The sequence below is a fragment of the Hydractinia symbiolongicarpus genome, chromosome 13, assembly GCF_029227915.1.
Source record: "Hydractinia symbiolongicarpus strain clone_291-10 chromosome 13, HSymV2.1, whole genome shotgun sequence".
NCBI classification, from domain to species: Eukaryota; Metazoa; Cnidaria; class Hydrozoa; order Anthoathecata; family Hydractiniidae; genus Hydractinia; species Hydractinia symbiolongicarpus.
This window is the reverse complement of record NC_079887.1, coordinates 21,724,364-21,740,927: the sequence shown is the minus strand read 5'-3', so window position 1 is coordinate 21,740,927 and position 16,564 is coordinate 21,724,364. Positions and strand designations below refer to the sequence as shown.

General features: G+C 33.3%; 1 protein-coding gene across 1 annotated transcript; it reads left to right on the top strand.

Annotated features, from left to right (window-relative positions):
* Positions 1 to 8,670: 8,670 nt before the first annotated feature.
* On the top strand, positions 8,671 to 12,526 carry LOC130624154 (uncharacterized). Its single transcript, XM_057439720.1, has 7 exons — positions 8,671 to 9,053; positions 9,288 to 9,505; positions 9,772 to 9,859; positions 10,009 to 10,168; positions 10,572 to 10,599; positions 11,000 to 11,087; positions 12,110 to 12,526. Exons 1-7 carry the CDS (start codon positions 8,822 to 8,824, stop codon positions 12,346 to 12,348), a joined length of 1,053 nt encoding a protein of 350 aa, XP_057295703.1. The 5' UTR covers positions 8,671 to 8,821; the 3' UTR covers positions 12,349 to 12,526.
* Positions 12,527 to 16,564: the final 4,038 nt, after the last annotated feature.

Sequence of the window (16,564 nt, the reverse complement as noted above, 5' to 3'; positions counted from 1 at the left end):
TAAAAACAAGATAACTTTACCATAATGAACTGATTAACAGCTTGTGGGACATAAATAAAGTATCGTTGAAAATAAGTTCTTAATTTCCTAGAAGAGGTAAATATTAATCCACGCGAAAATATGTCTCAAAAAAGTGCAACTTTTTTATGGTCTACTGCATACATTAACTACAAAATACACAAAAAGAATATTCAAAAAGTGCAATTTATTTTCAGAAGGAAAAAAAAACTGCAGGGTGGTAACGTAACAATTCTATAATCAGTGGCGCCGTAGTTTAGTGGTTATAACTCTCGCAGTTTGTACGGGAGATCGGGGTTTGATTCCCCCTTAGCAGCGATTCGACATAGGCGAGTAAATTTTACCATAGCCCGGGGTTAACCCGAGCCATGTAAGGGAAATTGGGGAGATAGCACACTGTGTGGACCGCTGGATGTTGTAGAGCGCGGACCGTAATTGGGTCTGAGTAGCTCTAAATGAGCATTAAATACTCTAGGACTCCCCATCGAAGCCATGGCCCCTCCTAGAAATAATAGACGGGGTATATTCCTCGATATTTGTGATGCTAGCCATATAAAATATGCGCATATATCTATCTAGTCAAGTCTTTGAAATTCCAACAATTTTATGTTTTTGCCACGCTTTTGAAGTAATTAAAATAAAATTCGAAATACCTTATACTTCTTCTAGCATAGATTACGACAGTACAGAAACAAAGAACACAAGTATAAGAAAGCCGAAGACTGAGTGTCGCATTATTTTAAATTAATGTTCTCAAAAATGTATGCGGCATGTTGATTTTAATTACAATTTATTAGTAATCGAGTAAGTAAAACGCTCTATTGGTTTTAATTTTACTTCTTTATGAACAGTAAAAATCGACCAAACTGGCTCATTCGTACTGATTCTTTTTTAAAGTCACTTAACATTTTGTCACACTTAGAAATAACTAAAATAACTTATACTTCTGCAAGCACGAAAGAGAGGGAAGAATATAAGTATAAAAGCGGGTTTTTGTGGAGGGAATTAAAAAAAGCGAATTCGACGGTGAATTTCATCAAAATATTTCTTTAATCTCCAAAGAAAAAAGAAAAAAAAGAAGGCGAATTTAAAATACCGAATGTGAGCACCCTTTTCGGTATTAAAAACAAAACTGATATTTTAAATATTTTTGCAGTAATGAATTTTTCTAAGAATAAACACTAAATATTGCGTTCGAATTCGCTGAAAATTCGCAGCAAATAAATTCTTCGCCAAAAATTATAAACTGTTTTAACTTTTCGGCGAAGCGACATTTTCATAACTAAATCAAAACAAACAAAACTGCGCATGCTCAGACACGTCTCGCCGTCCAATTCGGTTCGTCTGAATCATATATGGGCTCAAACATCAATATGCCACAATCATTGTAAGTTCTAAATACACGGTGAAATATTTCTTTTGACTTTTGACGTGTGTATTCTAAAAAAGAATTGTTGTTGGAGATGAGTAAAAAAATTACAAAGAGCAAGGTAGCTGCTTGTATAATAATAATTAAAATATTAAGGTTACTGTAAAGGAAAAAACTCACTTGATGAGTAGTCTCAGAAAAACCCTTATAATTTACCAATACTTTTATATTTTTTTTTTTATTTATTTTGTTTCTGAATGTTTGATGAAAGACTTTTTTGATGGTATTATTTTCGTGAGATGTTAATTTTTCAAAATGAAAATATAATGAATTAAACACACACCATTTTTTTTCACCGTACGTTTTAAAATGGCTTCTTCTTCCGAACGCGTGGTCGCCGACTTCTCGATTTTGCACTATTACATTCAGCATAAATTAAATTCAAAAATGTTCCCGGTTTTTTTTTGGTAACAACGTCGTTATGAAATTATTTGTAATTATATATAATCATTCAAAAAAATGCATATTATTTTCTTTCTATCGTCATGATTCGCTAATCAGTAATTTATACTAAAAAATCCGGGAACCTTTTGTGCATAATTTATTCAGCTTTCCATTACCAAAAATTTCAATGAGCCAATAGGAAGCTTTCGGAAAAAGAGACCACAAACGTAAAGGCATGTATGCAAAAATTTACTAACGAGATATTTTTTTTTTAAAGATCTTCGTCGGTGTTGTGAAAATGTGTGAACTGAGTATACAGAAAGAAGATGGAAGTATGAACTTTTTCTTTATGCTGAATATGCGTGCACACGTTTAGAATTATTAACAGAAAGAGAAAGAGAATTTTTTTTCCTATATGTCATGAATTTTTTGCAAAAAACCTAAAAAAAAATTGTTTCCTTTACAGTAACCTTAAACAAGCAGAAAAAACGTGGAAAAGGAAAAAACTCCGAATCCTAACAAGTTTCAAAACTATCTGCGGATGAATTCAGATCTGTATAGGGCTAGAAAAATATTTATTCAAATTAAAAAAGCAAAAACACCAATGAAATACCGAGGGCGTAGCGCGATATGCTAAATCTTATATTCTAGCTTTCTTAAAAAATTATCAAAAATAACGTGCCTTGTTTCACGTTCCACCTTCGCACACTTTCCTTCTCAAAAAAAAGTAGAAAAACATTGAACTAGTGCAATTTTATCAAAGGTTTCCATTGATCTTTTTTATAAGACAAGAAAAATTTAACCGTTCAGTTGATAAAAACCGTTAACTTTTGCAACACGTTAAACCAACTTTCATTGTGTTTAAATTCTTTCCAAGTATACATTACGACAAAAAAGTTTCGGTAGAAATTGTTGAATGTTTCTAAAGGCGGTGATACACAATTCGATTAATCGAATTCGATTTGTGGAATTCGACACATTGGATCGTGTATCATAGGTAAATCTTATGCTTTCGGCATGTTCGGGCTTGTCGAATTCGAAATTAAAAAGTCGGACCGGTTTAACTTTTTCATTTAATCGAAAGGTTTTTAACCAATCAAAATACTTAAAATCCGTACATTAAATAAATGTGCGTTCAGAAAAATGTGAGTTTTTTTAAAAAAAATAAACATTCGTTAAAAACTTATTTTAAGATTTAATATAATTTCGACAAATCGAATTCGATTAATTGGATTGTGTATGATCGCCTTAAAGAAATATTTTATTGTGTTTTCCCGCCTTAAAACGAGGAACTGTATTAACCAAACGTAATATCAGAAGTGAAAATTTCAAATGATGTGAGGCTAAATTTAAACATGCATAGACGTTTTAGAAACGAACATAGCTATGTCTTGGTTAAAATTAATATTCTGTCTAAAAAGGAAAAAAGGTATTTTGATGTTTCCGAAAGCCGGTAAGTTCAGGAACTCGGGGTCTATAATTACGAAAGAATTTAATGAGACCGGTCCAAAAAAGTATCTAGTAAGACGAGCATAATTATTTTGGTTTCTACCGAAGTTGTAGCACTTCTAATTTAGCCAAAAAATACATTTTTTGGAAACTAACGCACCGAGATAGCTTGTGATCCAGAACACTTTGGAAATATTTTGTTTAATTTCAAAAGGTTTAAAACCTTGTAAGAAGTCCTGAGATGTTTTGGAAAAAGGTGATTTTTTGTTTAACTTTTAACTCAACAAAGGTCAAAAAGACACGATTTGTGAAGTTTGTTTACTCGTGTTTAGAGCATTGAAATTTCAAATTCAGTGAAAAGAGTGATTGACAAAATTTCTCAACTCACCGAATGGAATATATTCGGGGATTTTTTAATGGTCCGTCAGAGGACGTGAACCGAGAATATTTCGTGGAGCTGCGTTAGGTATAGAAAAATAAGGCAGTTTACGTTAAGTACAGGTCCAGAAGACGATACCGTTTGAGTAATATAGTAACTATAGAGGGTTCAATTAGCTTCTAGTATCTCTACTAACAATACCGATCATAGCTTTCAAATACGAGGTTAGCTAGCTACATTTATAGAAATTAACAAAAACATCACTTCTGAATTCGCATTGTGTTTCTAAATCCTTAACAAGCAGAACGGTAAAAAATTTCTATATTTTTTAGAATTTAGTCATTTATTGATACAACTGCAATAAAAGTTTTAAAAATATCCAGGACTAGCTAACTGTGACTTCCTTTATGTCAGCCTCTCTTGCTAGTAAAGTGTCTGAAATTTTTATTCCGCTCTTTATTAACGCTAATTAACTCCATGTTAATTAAAAGTCATAACTAGTTTATAAATATTTGTAAATACTACAATAACATGTAATAATTTTAAATCGAACTGTATACCACACTGGCTAAAACTTTGCGGCAATAAACAATCAATTTTCAGAGATATTATTTCGGTTGGGAACGTAGAAAAGCTAGCCTTTAAAACAACGCAAAACATTTATAGCGTTGATGTGTTGCTAAGGAGGATAATGAAATACTTCTAATTATTATTATTAGGCCAGGATAGCCTAATGATATCTTTATGAATAAGGATTCTGCCATAGGTATCCTAGTGCATTTAAGGCTCCCATTTGAGTTACGGAAGACGTGCAAGCACAACAGACGCTCGACCGCCTAAGATATCAATCCTATTCTCATAAAAAACGTTAAGCAAGGATTGATTCACACTATTACAATTTTTAGCAAGACTCGTCCGGGGTTTGAACCCAACGCTTTCTGAACTGAAGCCAAACGTTGGTAAAAGGCATCAGTTGGTATAATAATATAATTTAGAAAGCAACAGATTAAGTCAGAAGCCTGATCTTCTTTATCCAGTACGAATTTTTGAATGGACTACGTCGATACAAGAACGTATTTGGTGCTTCTTGAAGTATCGTAACGCTAGTGCACCGGAATTCGTCGCCAGTTGAAACTTTTTTATGTTCAGGTTTGCTTTAAAGCACTGAATTTATCCAAGCCAACATACAGCATATAACAGGTAGCAAGCTCCATACATTAGTGAGCTTAACGGACCACGAGTTGTGAAACAATTTTCGGTAATCAGTTGTATGTTTTTGTTAACGTAGATTGACGAAAGCTTAAATGCTCTCGAATGTTTCTTGAAACAAACAAAAGTCCTGTTTTGAACGGTAATTGAGCAGTTAAAAATCTTCTAACGTAACTTGCTTCACGACGTAATCTCACACGCGGCGTTTAAAACAAGCACCGTGAATTATTTTACACAATCCTATTGAATGGAAGCAAATTTTTAATACCAGCTGGAAAGACAGTGGCATACTAAACCGTATTATGCACCAACCTGACAATCCTAAAGGTAGTGGTGCAATGCATACAACAGAATAAGAACTCAGATCACCTCGCGTGTTATTTTATAAGTTCTTTCAAATTCACCAACCATAAACAAATCAAATGGACACACGCTTCAATTTTGTGCATATATATATTGACTAACGGCAGACTTTGCGTATTTTTGTGGAAAAAGCTCTTGACCTTTTTCCGTTAGAGCAGAAAATACAGTCGTATGGAAATCTACCTTAACACTTAGTAATAAAACGTTGAAGTGAGCCCCACAGGGCTTGAATGATGAATACGTGTTGCCTATTAAAGACGTAGTAACTTCATACGCTGATTTGCTTCTCAACGGTGAAAGAAGTAAAGAAAGCTAGTATTCGAGCTTGAAAATGCTGAGTGCTTATTGATGCTGACACTGCAAGAAAATAATTCTTTCGAAAGTCAATTCTCACTTTTTATTTTATTAAAGAAGTAGTCACGAAGTTAAAGGTAAAATTTCTGAACATCTATTTCACATGTTTTTATTTACATCCTCGCAAGCAAGCAAGAAAAAAAAGGCACGTGTAGTTCTACAATCCCTCGCAAAAATTATGAGACAAACTGATTTTTTTGCAAATTTTCCCCCCCCCCCTCTCCCCAATTTAAGGTTGAGGGTAGTAGCTGCTGAGCAAGTCTCCAGTAAGGCAACATTGATACAGGAGGGAGGGGATGGAGAACCCTTATTTTGACTTATTATTGGAGTTGTCTCAACATATTTTAGGGAGGGTTGTAGATTGCACTATGACAAAACCACCTGCTCAAAGTAAAATAAACAAATAATCATTTCACTTTTAAATTCTTTTAAAAGAGCTAGTCATGATTTTGGTCTTCTTGGCTATTTCCTTTCCTCGTAAAAATATTATTTCTTTTTTCGGACAATAATGTGATAGAATAACCTGCAATAATGCAGTTTTTTCAATCATAAAAACAACGATTAAAAACTATAATCCATCGAAAAAGTAAGTAATCCTTGGGAACGAGGTTTATCTTTTAGGTGATCATGTAACTCATCTAAATTTAATTAACATATCCTAATTAATTAATTGATTGATTGATTTTGTTTAATTGATTGTTGATTAAGTGTAATTAGCAACTATTCTTCTGTTTTGCAATGTTGTATGACCTTTCATTCCTGATTCAGTGCTATAGAAACCTAGCATGTCTAGGTGTTGTTGCAAGCAGGCTATTGTTTACAATCTTTAACCTCTACTTTGCTCTGCTGAAACAGGCAGTTCACCCTGATAAATTAACCGCCCACCTCTGTAGTTATTAAAAATAATAAAGGTTCTTTGATGTCATTTATGTAAAACGTAATATGTAGATCCTATTGAATGTTGAATAACGTCATGCAAATTCCTGTATCCACTTCTTCCCATAGTGGGCTAAACAGGGTGGCTATTTCCAACACCCTATTGAGTAAGTCAATTTAAATGAGAAATCCGGTTTGATGTTACCTTGGAGTGCAACCGAAGCGACAAACAAGGGGGTAAGATAAGAAACCCTTCCCACTATTTCCTGCTCTTCTTATGGTCAGAATAAATCTCTAGGAGAAAAAGACGTCGTAAACAATTGTCTAGGGAAAGAAAGTTAGCGTTTCATCACGTGTGATGCCAGCTAACACATGTATCAAACGTGACGTTAGAAAGAAGATAGAAGTGCTTTATTCTGTACACTCGAAATTGTGTAAAAGAGAAATGACCCTCACTGGGTTGTACTTAAAATTATATCTTCTTAATCTTCATCACGTATTTGGTGAAAAAGGAACAGTTTTATTGTGTTATGGTCTCGCAGCAATCAGGTCCCCAGGGTTTAACCATCTTAAGTCTTTCTTCTCTATTTCAATGAGATTGGCCCTGCAAGCCAGATTATCCGAAAGTAAAATAAACATATCTGCCCACGTACTTACTATATCTGCAAAGATAAGTCTACTTTTAATCTGTGTAAGAAAGGATATATCGATGTTAGTTTAACATTTTCTGCTTCAATAATCAATTTGCGATATGTTGTTACGTAGAAATTTCTAGCATCGCTATTTTGTGCATTCTTGCCGCCTGTTTACATGAAGTCACGAAATTTGCTTGGACGGGATTATTACTATAATTATAGGTGCAAGTCAATGACGTTTTGGATTACAACCACCCGGTTTTTAAATTAACTTAAGCGTTGAAGCTGAATATACACCTTGTCTTTAATATATCGTATTTTTTTTCAAGCACGAATGTCTAAAACTAGTCGTTAACTCGTGGAATATTTACGGTGGGTCGCCCATCGTACATATTTGTTGCATCACCATTTTGGACATCCTTGCCGCCTATTTACATGAAGTAAAAATATTTACTTGGACGGGGGTTATTATTATAATTATAAGTGCGATTATAATGACGTTTTTGATTACAAAACCCCGGTTTTTAAATTGGCTTACAGACAGCGAGTACCCGTCCTTTATAACGCGTATTTCATGTTTCCAATGCGTAATCATTTTCTTGCAGACAGACAGACTTACAGAATACGGATATAATTAATATAGAGATAGTTAAAAATTATGTTCGTAAACTTGAACTCACTGCTAATACTAGGAACAGCTAAACAACACTGAACTTTCGTCATGTGAAAGTCATGATGTTATTGAGGAAATAAAAAAAATGTGGTGTGTGTTACTCGAAATTGATAGCGAAACGCAACGAACTTGTACTTTCCTTCTTCCAATTAACGTGGTCATATTTTTTCTTTAAAATGGTAATTTGTATTCGTTGTATAAACATATTTTCTTTCTATAAGAACATTTAAATTTTAGCGAAAGTTGAATGTGCTTATTTTTTAACACTTTTTTTAGCATTGAAGGTTCTTACTGGTGCCCTGTTAGAAAAAGGATAGGAAAATCAGATTTACAGATGATGTTAAGTATTTTCAGGATTGGGAGGAATATATGATATTAAAGGTTTTTTTTTCATTGTAATGTAAGTTTCATTGTAATGTAATGTTTTGTTGTTTCATTGTAATGTAATGTTTTTCATTGTATGTAAAAATAGGAATGATGGAAAATAATCAGTAATTCTGGACTCCAGTACATTTATAACATATTCTTAATCTTTAACAAAATTACAACGTTCGCGTTCTTATAAATTACGTTCTTACAAATAAAACCGTGGAGTTTCACAGCTTTAATTGTCCAACAGAATGTTCAAAACCTCAAAATAATAATTAGAATGACACCTAAAACTCTGACAACGAACGAACGAAACTACGTAACAAAAATTAAAGTTTTGATTAAAAACATTCAGAGACGAATGATAACAAAAGTTTACTAAGAAGTTCCCACGCGGGAAATGCCTTTCCTGTTTTACTACATATCACAAAAAAATAAAAAAATGAGCGCGAATTCTTCGTATATTTCTTAAACAAGCTAAATGAAAGTAAAAGCCCACTGTGGTTTTTTTTAAACTGTTTATTTTCTTCTAACGACTTGACGATCGTGTGATTACGTAATTTCGTACGTGTTGTCAAAACCGTTAATGACGAATTTCGTTTCCTAATGTTTAATTGATACTGTTAGACAAGACGTTCAGAAGTTTATATTTTAAAAAAAGTTTGTATTGAAGTTTAAAGAAGATGTATTTGTTATTGTGTCTATGTTTATGGTGTTTAAGCTTTCGAACCTTGTATGGGATAGTTATCGAAAGAGGCCCAATTGGTGATAAATTGCTTGATATTAGTGAAAAAAGTTGTGGAAAGTTTAAGAACACGATTTACAACGATGGCTGTAAATGTATGGATAATTACAACACGTTCCATGTTAAACTTGGCCACGGTGGCTGCTACTCAATGAAAGACTTAGGAGCAAGTAAGAATATTTTCGCGCATTAGCAAAAAAAATTAAGAAAGTAAACAACTTATGAATAACTGGTTTGCTTTTGCGATTACTGAAACAGGTCTTGTTTTTTACCTGTCGACAATAATAAAAGCATTTGTCATGTTTTTTCAACTTAAAACTACATTTTTTTAACCTGCGTCAAATGTTTGGTTTCAGCATGTATTTCTTTAATCCCTCTAAGTTCAATAAATTTTACCTTTTTAGGAGCTGAACACGGGTTAGATGAACAGCCTACTATATATGTCACGAACACTGTTTATAAGAATAGAAAAATTTATCTGTTTGTCAATGTACCGCCAAACACATGTGGTCGTGCAGAGTCAAAGAAAGTTTTCCAATGGCTGCCAGGAGCAGCTTGGACTGAGAACTCAACATTAGCGTACAAATTTAAGTCGCCCATTGATGTGACGAACAATAAACTGGTAAGAAAATTCTTTTTTTTTTGAATTATGACGTCACAAAGCACTCATGCATAAAAACGTTGCTATAGAGCGAAATCTATTTTTTTAAAAATAGTCTATTTCTGCTGGCTACGGCACCTCAATATTTTTAATTTTTATTTTTCAACAATAATTTTACCCACGGAATCTTGGTAAAGCCACAAGTCTCTGTTAGTGCCTTTTGTTAAAACATCCTCACTCTTTGATAATGAAAGCGATTTTTTTCTATCAATTTAAATATTCTTTAGGTAGAAGGTGGAGGCCTGTATAAACTGTTTTGGACGTGCAATGGAGAACATTATAATTTAGTTGCAAAAGTTAGTGGATTGTTCACATGTAAGTTTCCTCTTCATTCTTAGACTTTCTTAAAACATTTTATTTATGCAGAAATGAAAAAAAAAACACCAAAAACTATGCACCACATTACATCAATAACGATGCAGCGATCATCCTTTCCATGCAGCATGTTAAATTTATATTTTTAGATCATCTTCCTGAAGAAAAGTCGTCCACGTTGCCAGCCATACCAAAGTCAACTCCAGTTGCAGTCACTAAAAAGAAAACTAGCCTGGTTCCTATTCTACTAGCCTGTTTAGCAGTTGTTTTAATTGTGCTAGTTATAGTCTTGGTATTCGTCTATAAAAGGTACATAAAAACATAAGATAATGTCAACAAAACCTTTTATGGTCCTTTTTGTTTTCCTTGCATTTACTAGCTAACATTTTATGTGATTAACCTGCAGACATATTGTTATTTTCTCCATCTTTGTTATGCCAATCACGTTAATTTCCGATTTTCCTTTCCGACATCAAAACCAGAACAAATTGTATGTTCTTTGTCGTGTTTACTGCAAATAGGATTGTTATGAGTAATTTCTTGGCTGAAGTTGCTAAAATAATTCCGACTTACGTGATAGCAGCTCGTAAGAAAATTTCAAATGTTAAAAATTTGATGACAGTCGCCTTTCGCCGTTTTCTTTTAATTAGTTTTGTTACCTAACAACTCTATGAATTTAACTAAATCTGATTATATGCCGCACTTTTTTTAGATATTCAAAAGATGTTGCAAGCAAAAAGGTGAGTTTTACCAGTGTCTCTTCTCTTTATTTTATAATCAGAAAAGATAAAACACAAGAAAGCAGCAAGAAAACAAAGCTAGGTAGTAACATCATTTTCAAGCTTTACGCCGTTAATATAGAAGTTTTGTTTAAATTTTCCATTTAGCCATACTGCGAAACAATATATAAGTGTTTGGTTTAGACAGTAAAATAACATTATTTCGCCATGTTTTACTTCACTTCACTAAGATCTATAAGCGAAAATAAAAATCTGTAACTTTTTTGGGATTTCCCTGCCATGATTTCTGTGGCTTGAAGCATTAAGTTGATTCAACATTGTGTCGCAAATGTTTTAAGAACAGAAGGCTTTTTTTGTTTTAATTGACTTGTTCCTTACATGGATTTATAAATGTTTTTAGGATTCGGGTAGCAATGAAGAACCGAACGCAACAATAAAAGATTCAACAAGTCCTGAGCCTTTTTATGCCAGCATACAAGGATCGACAAGTAAGGATATTTATATTTCGTCAGATGCTTTACACAAAATCCTATATAAATCAAAATGCCTGCTAACCTCATGATAATTTTTAAATCGCACGAACAATGGATAATAAATAGTCTTTGGGTGATTCAATGTTATTCTGAACACTCTTAAACGATCCTTCATTTCTTTATGGCGTCATGTTGAATGTGTGGGTAGATGACGTAATGTTATTAACAGGCAGGGCAATGTTTTTGCAAATTGTTTTTTAACAAAAGTTATTCTTACAATTCAAAATATTTTGGTTTTCAAGTTATTCTAAAAATAGAACAGTGATTCCCCTTAAAGCTAAAAATTACATCACACTAATACAAAGAATATCCATTGAAAGCAAAGAAAGTATTTCAAATACTAAAATGGCTACTTTCATGACTTCCCCTTTTTAAAAAGTTTAAAAAATAAGACGTACTTAACCTTGTACCCAGGACTTTTTTAGTTATTTAGCCAATTGAATCATAGGAAAGGTCTTGTTAACCTTTGTAATATGCAAATTACTGTAAAGTAAAGAAAATGACTGAAGATAACTTTTATCCATATTTTTTGACATGTTTATAATCCAATTCATTGCTAAAAGATTTGTAATTCTGAACTTCTTCCTGATTCAAGTCTTTTCTTTCTTTCTTATTATAATACTTGTCTGGTCTAGATTGTGAGAACTTTGGAATAGCCCTAAAAGATAACCTCGTTTCCGACTAGAAAGTCACTCATCATTGCATAACATTTGTCCTTGTTAGTTTTGTTTGGGTTTGGCAAGAAAACAAAAACATTTTTATTTGATAAATTTTCTCTACAGTCTATATCAAAGCATCATCAGATGATAAAACTTTTATTTATTAACATGAAGGCACTTAAAACTGTATATTCAATTAAAATTATAAACAATGATTCTATACAATATTCCCCAACGTCTTCACTTCTTTTTTTATTTTAACAAAGTAAATATGGAAAGGCAATTATGCAAAAGTATTATTTTGATATTCTGTTTTAGTGACGACAACAGCATCAGGAAGTAGCGAGTATACGAGTATAGATATTAGCAAAATTGATAACAGGGAATACACACCTCTCGTCAAACGAAAAGAACAACTTGATGGAAAAGACGAGGAAGTGGAAATGGAAAATCATGACTATTTCGAAACTGAACCATTTTATTTCGAAACACAGAAAGATTATGAGACTGTGAATAAAACTGAGCCTGTGTATCACGTGATAGAAGCTGATAATTAACATGAGGAGTGTTAGACACGTGAGGTGGAGTGTCGAAAGCATTTCATTGCGTGTTTATAATTGACAATCACGATATGTGGACTTACAAAGATATTTTAAAACATGTTGTATATAATTATAAGTTAATTTTGTATACTTTATTTGCAGATATCTACTGCACGTTTTAACGTTGCATATCCATGCAATTTATAGCACGCGCGCATTGCGTTAAAAGGTCAAGTTGTTAATACGTTTTTGACGACGACCTTTAGACCAGCTCCCTGTAGTAAGGAAACAAATAAGAGTACAAGAGGTCATGACTTGTTAAGGTAGGAAAGAATGGACGTGTGGAAGTAGAAGTAACGTTCTTAAAGAAATAACGAGTCATGACACCCACACAATTTAGAAAAGCGACTATTTCGTTATTAATAATTTGTTTTTAATGACTTCCAAGTAATAGCACAGAAAAACCGCACAATGTATAGTGATCTGCAAGGTACACGATGTAACGAACTGTAGATAAAGGAAAATAATCTCAATCAAATTTACTCACGTTCTGTTATCCACAGTACACTTATACAATGTTTTGGCCTAATCCTATATAGTCTCCATTCAATCTTATATTATATTGACAAAACTAACTGCAATCTATAATGGGTGATAGTTAAGTTAAAATATAAAAGATGATATGTAAGCACTACCACAGAGCTAATCAAAAACTCACCCTTAAGTTTGAGCATATATCACGCTGGTCATTTATTACACGGCCCTGTTGCTAGGGCCATGTATATCCCATTTTGATAAACAGACTCCCCAACATGCGTTCACACAATTTAAATGACCTTTATACAAAACTGATACCAGCAATATGAGTTCTGATCTTCATAAATGTAAATGAAACAATTCTTTTTTTGAATGTCATTTTTTGGAAAAACTTCCTTCATTAAGCTTGAGTTTCCTGAAACATAATTCCTTTACTCGAGTTTTTTAATACAAATACGGTTTCTTTTATTAAATGCCGTCTTTTAGGAAACGTCTTTCTATAAAAAGGCGCCGTTACGAATGGTCTTTTTTAGGGAAATACTCCAAAACACTGAAATAACTTATATACTGGTAGGGTTTAAGAAAGGCAGTCTTAATTTATATTATGTCAGAATAAGTTTAGAAGGGAAGTTTTAATGACCTTGGGAATTCAATCCTAACGGCTGGCTCTTCCTCCCCTCCGACTGTAACTATGTTACATTACCGCTAGAGATACGTATAACCAAAGAGGTATAACATTGCTCTAACTTGCTTGCCTGCCACACAAGCCTGTTAGCGGTCAGTAGGTAGCACCAAATAGGCAGACAACACTACATTCAAAGTGCACCGGAGTGGGTCCCCCTGAAATCTTATGAATACAAGCTGAATGCGCTACCACTACACCATCTCCGTTTAGTAGTGTGAACTTCCTTAACGCATCGCTATAGATGCAGAATTGCTAAACTCATCGAGGTTGCTTCGTTGAAATTAAATAATTTAATAGAGAAAACAAAATTTTCTGTAAAAAAATCTTCTTTAAACCGAAATGCAGGTATTTTACTGACCTCAAAAAGTAAATTTATTTTACGTCCATCCACCCTCATTCCTAGGGCATTTTGCCTTTTTGATATACAAGTATCAAGAAGGCAAAAACCCTGGGGACGAGGGTGACTTCGAGATTAAGTCCAAAATTGCAAGGAGGAAGTTTGTTGCTTAGTGGATAGAGAGTAAAAGTGCAGTAGCACTCAGTGTCTTGCTTAAAAAAAGGATTATTCTACTTTATTTTCCATCGCACTACCAAGCAACAGAAAACGGTCACAGGTGGCAAAGTTAGTATTGTTAGGAGAAAATTGGTAAAAAAAAAATGAATAAGTTTGGGAGGATACTGCGAGGAATATTATGTCGTATTCAGGAAGAACTTTCCCTATGTACAAAGCAATTGTACAATTATTCAAGGTTTGCTAAAAGTCATGGCTTTAAACTGATAAACAATGGAAAAAACAATTATTGGTAGCTTGAGAGAGAATTGTAAGAGAATTCATATTTTGAATTAAATTTATGGCAAAATTCAAGCTGGAATTGTTTTTGGTTTAGAAAACAATATTTGAGCCTGAAGGTATGATTTTGTTTTTATTATTGGCGAACCCAGACTGGTCTTCTTATGGAATTATTCTTATACAATGCGTTTAAACGATATAAGACGTTGAATGTTCCATGAAAAGGTCCTAAAAATGTTTTCAACATAAATCGGTGAAAAATAAGTCCTGGCATAGATTAAAGCATTGTCTAAATAAATGTTCGTATACCCTTTCCTCCTGTTCAATGTTCCTACTCCTGTCTGTATTTTTGTTAGAACTTTGTTTATTAGAACGTTGAGATGAGTTGCCCAAAATTATAAACATACTTAGATCGTACTCTGCCTAAATTCCGTTATACACAATGAAGGAACAAAAGTATCTGTAGAAAACTTTAAAATCACCATTTTTATCCTATCCTCAAAACATTCATCGTCATCCGCTAATCCGACAAAACATATTCTCCCTTTTTGGAAATACACCAAGCAAGAATATTTAAATCTGAAAAAAGTGTAAAAAGACAGCACATTCATCCTCGCCTCGAATTTAATATGTATAAAAATATATCTGCAATAAAAATCTTTTCATGTGTGTATTAAGAATAGTATAAACTACACGTGTTTGCATAGGAAATCTATGCGATCTGCTTAGACTCGATTTAGAAAAACAATAGAAAGCAGCCATATAAACAACTAGCAGTTACATGTAGAAGATATCACGATAATTTGTCCCTATCTACTCGCCTTCTTGCAATTCTAGCATAAAGTAGCGTTCCAGTTACAATATTTGACACACAGGTGATGATTATTGTAAACAGACCTAGTCCTTGGTCCATGAAAAACGCACATCAGTTCGCCTATTTCAACAAAGTCTACGGAAATAAATTGAATTTGTTATTTATAGCTTAAAGATTTCGTGCGTTATTTAGCATGACCCGGTTGCGGGTGACAAACGGAAAATTAACGCTATTACTATAGTGTTTTTCGGCATCTGTCTTCCAGTTTTGTAGCCAGGACAGTGCCAATTTCATCAATCTTATAGATTTTTGATTAAATAAAATTAGTCGAATCAATCGAGATCGATCAATTTCAAACATTTATGTCAAGTTTCACTTTATATATACACTGACTTCGGTATCTAAAGCTTCCTCTTCAGGAGCAACCTTAAGCGACGTATCTGGTAAGAAAAATGTGTAGTCAGCTCACTGGAATCTCGCTTCTGTATCTTTCTGTTGGGTAATTTGATGGAACTATATGTAGAATCATCTTAACTGTTGCTCTAACTTTGTTTTCGTGTTTGTTTAGATTTTAAGTTGTCATTTTTATTGACGAAGGTCAATATCGGTCTATATATTAGCCCGTTAACAATGCAGGCTTTTACCATATTATTTACCATAAGACCGACTGTTTTTATTATTCTTCTGATTTAAAAAATAACGTCTAAAGTTCTCATCCTTTTCTACTATGTGGAGGAAAGGTAGCCTATTACATAAAACTAGTTGATGTCCCGTGGAAAACCCACGGGTTCCCCCGTCCTTTTTACGCCGCATTACGTGCGTCTCGCTAATTGCGGTACCATTTTGCGTGACAGGCTGACGTTTACTGATATTATTATGTAGATGATATAGATAAAATGATGTGTTGCAAACTAGTAAATTAGAAATTTTATACAACAGGAGATCATTAACCTTGTTGTAACTGTTAGTTTCTTTTATATTTTTAGGTTAAAATCTGCTCATCTCCTATTGTCCTGAATAAATAATAATCTCTTGTCACCATAGTTGATGGTAACAGGAACTACAAACCCACAAACCCCAGCATTCAAGCAAAGAGAAAAGTCTGATATGCCAAACTGAAGTATCTTTAGCTTGATTAACGGATTATTGAGCTGCATGTTGTCACCAGGCTGTTTTTTTTGACATATTATATGGGTAATCAAGGCAATTTAAAAAACAAAAACTCAATTTCACAAGTCGTTTGAGCAAAATATATAAAATTAATATCTTGAAATGGTGTAGAAATGAAGATTTCTAGCAGCACCACCTGAACAGGTGCTGTATATTTATGTGCACATCTACAGCTAATCATTATGCATGGGTTTTCAACAAAGTTACTGAGCATTTTACTGCTTTGTAATTATCC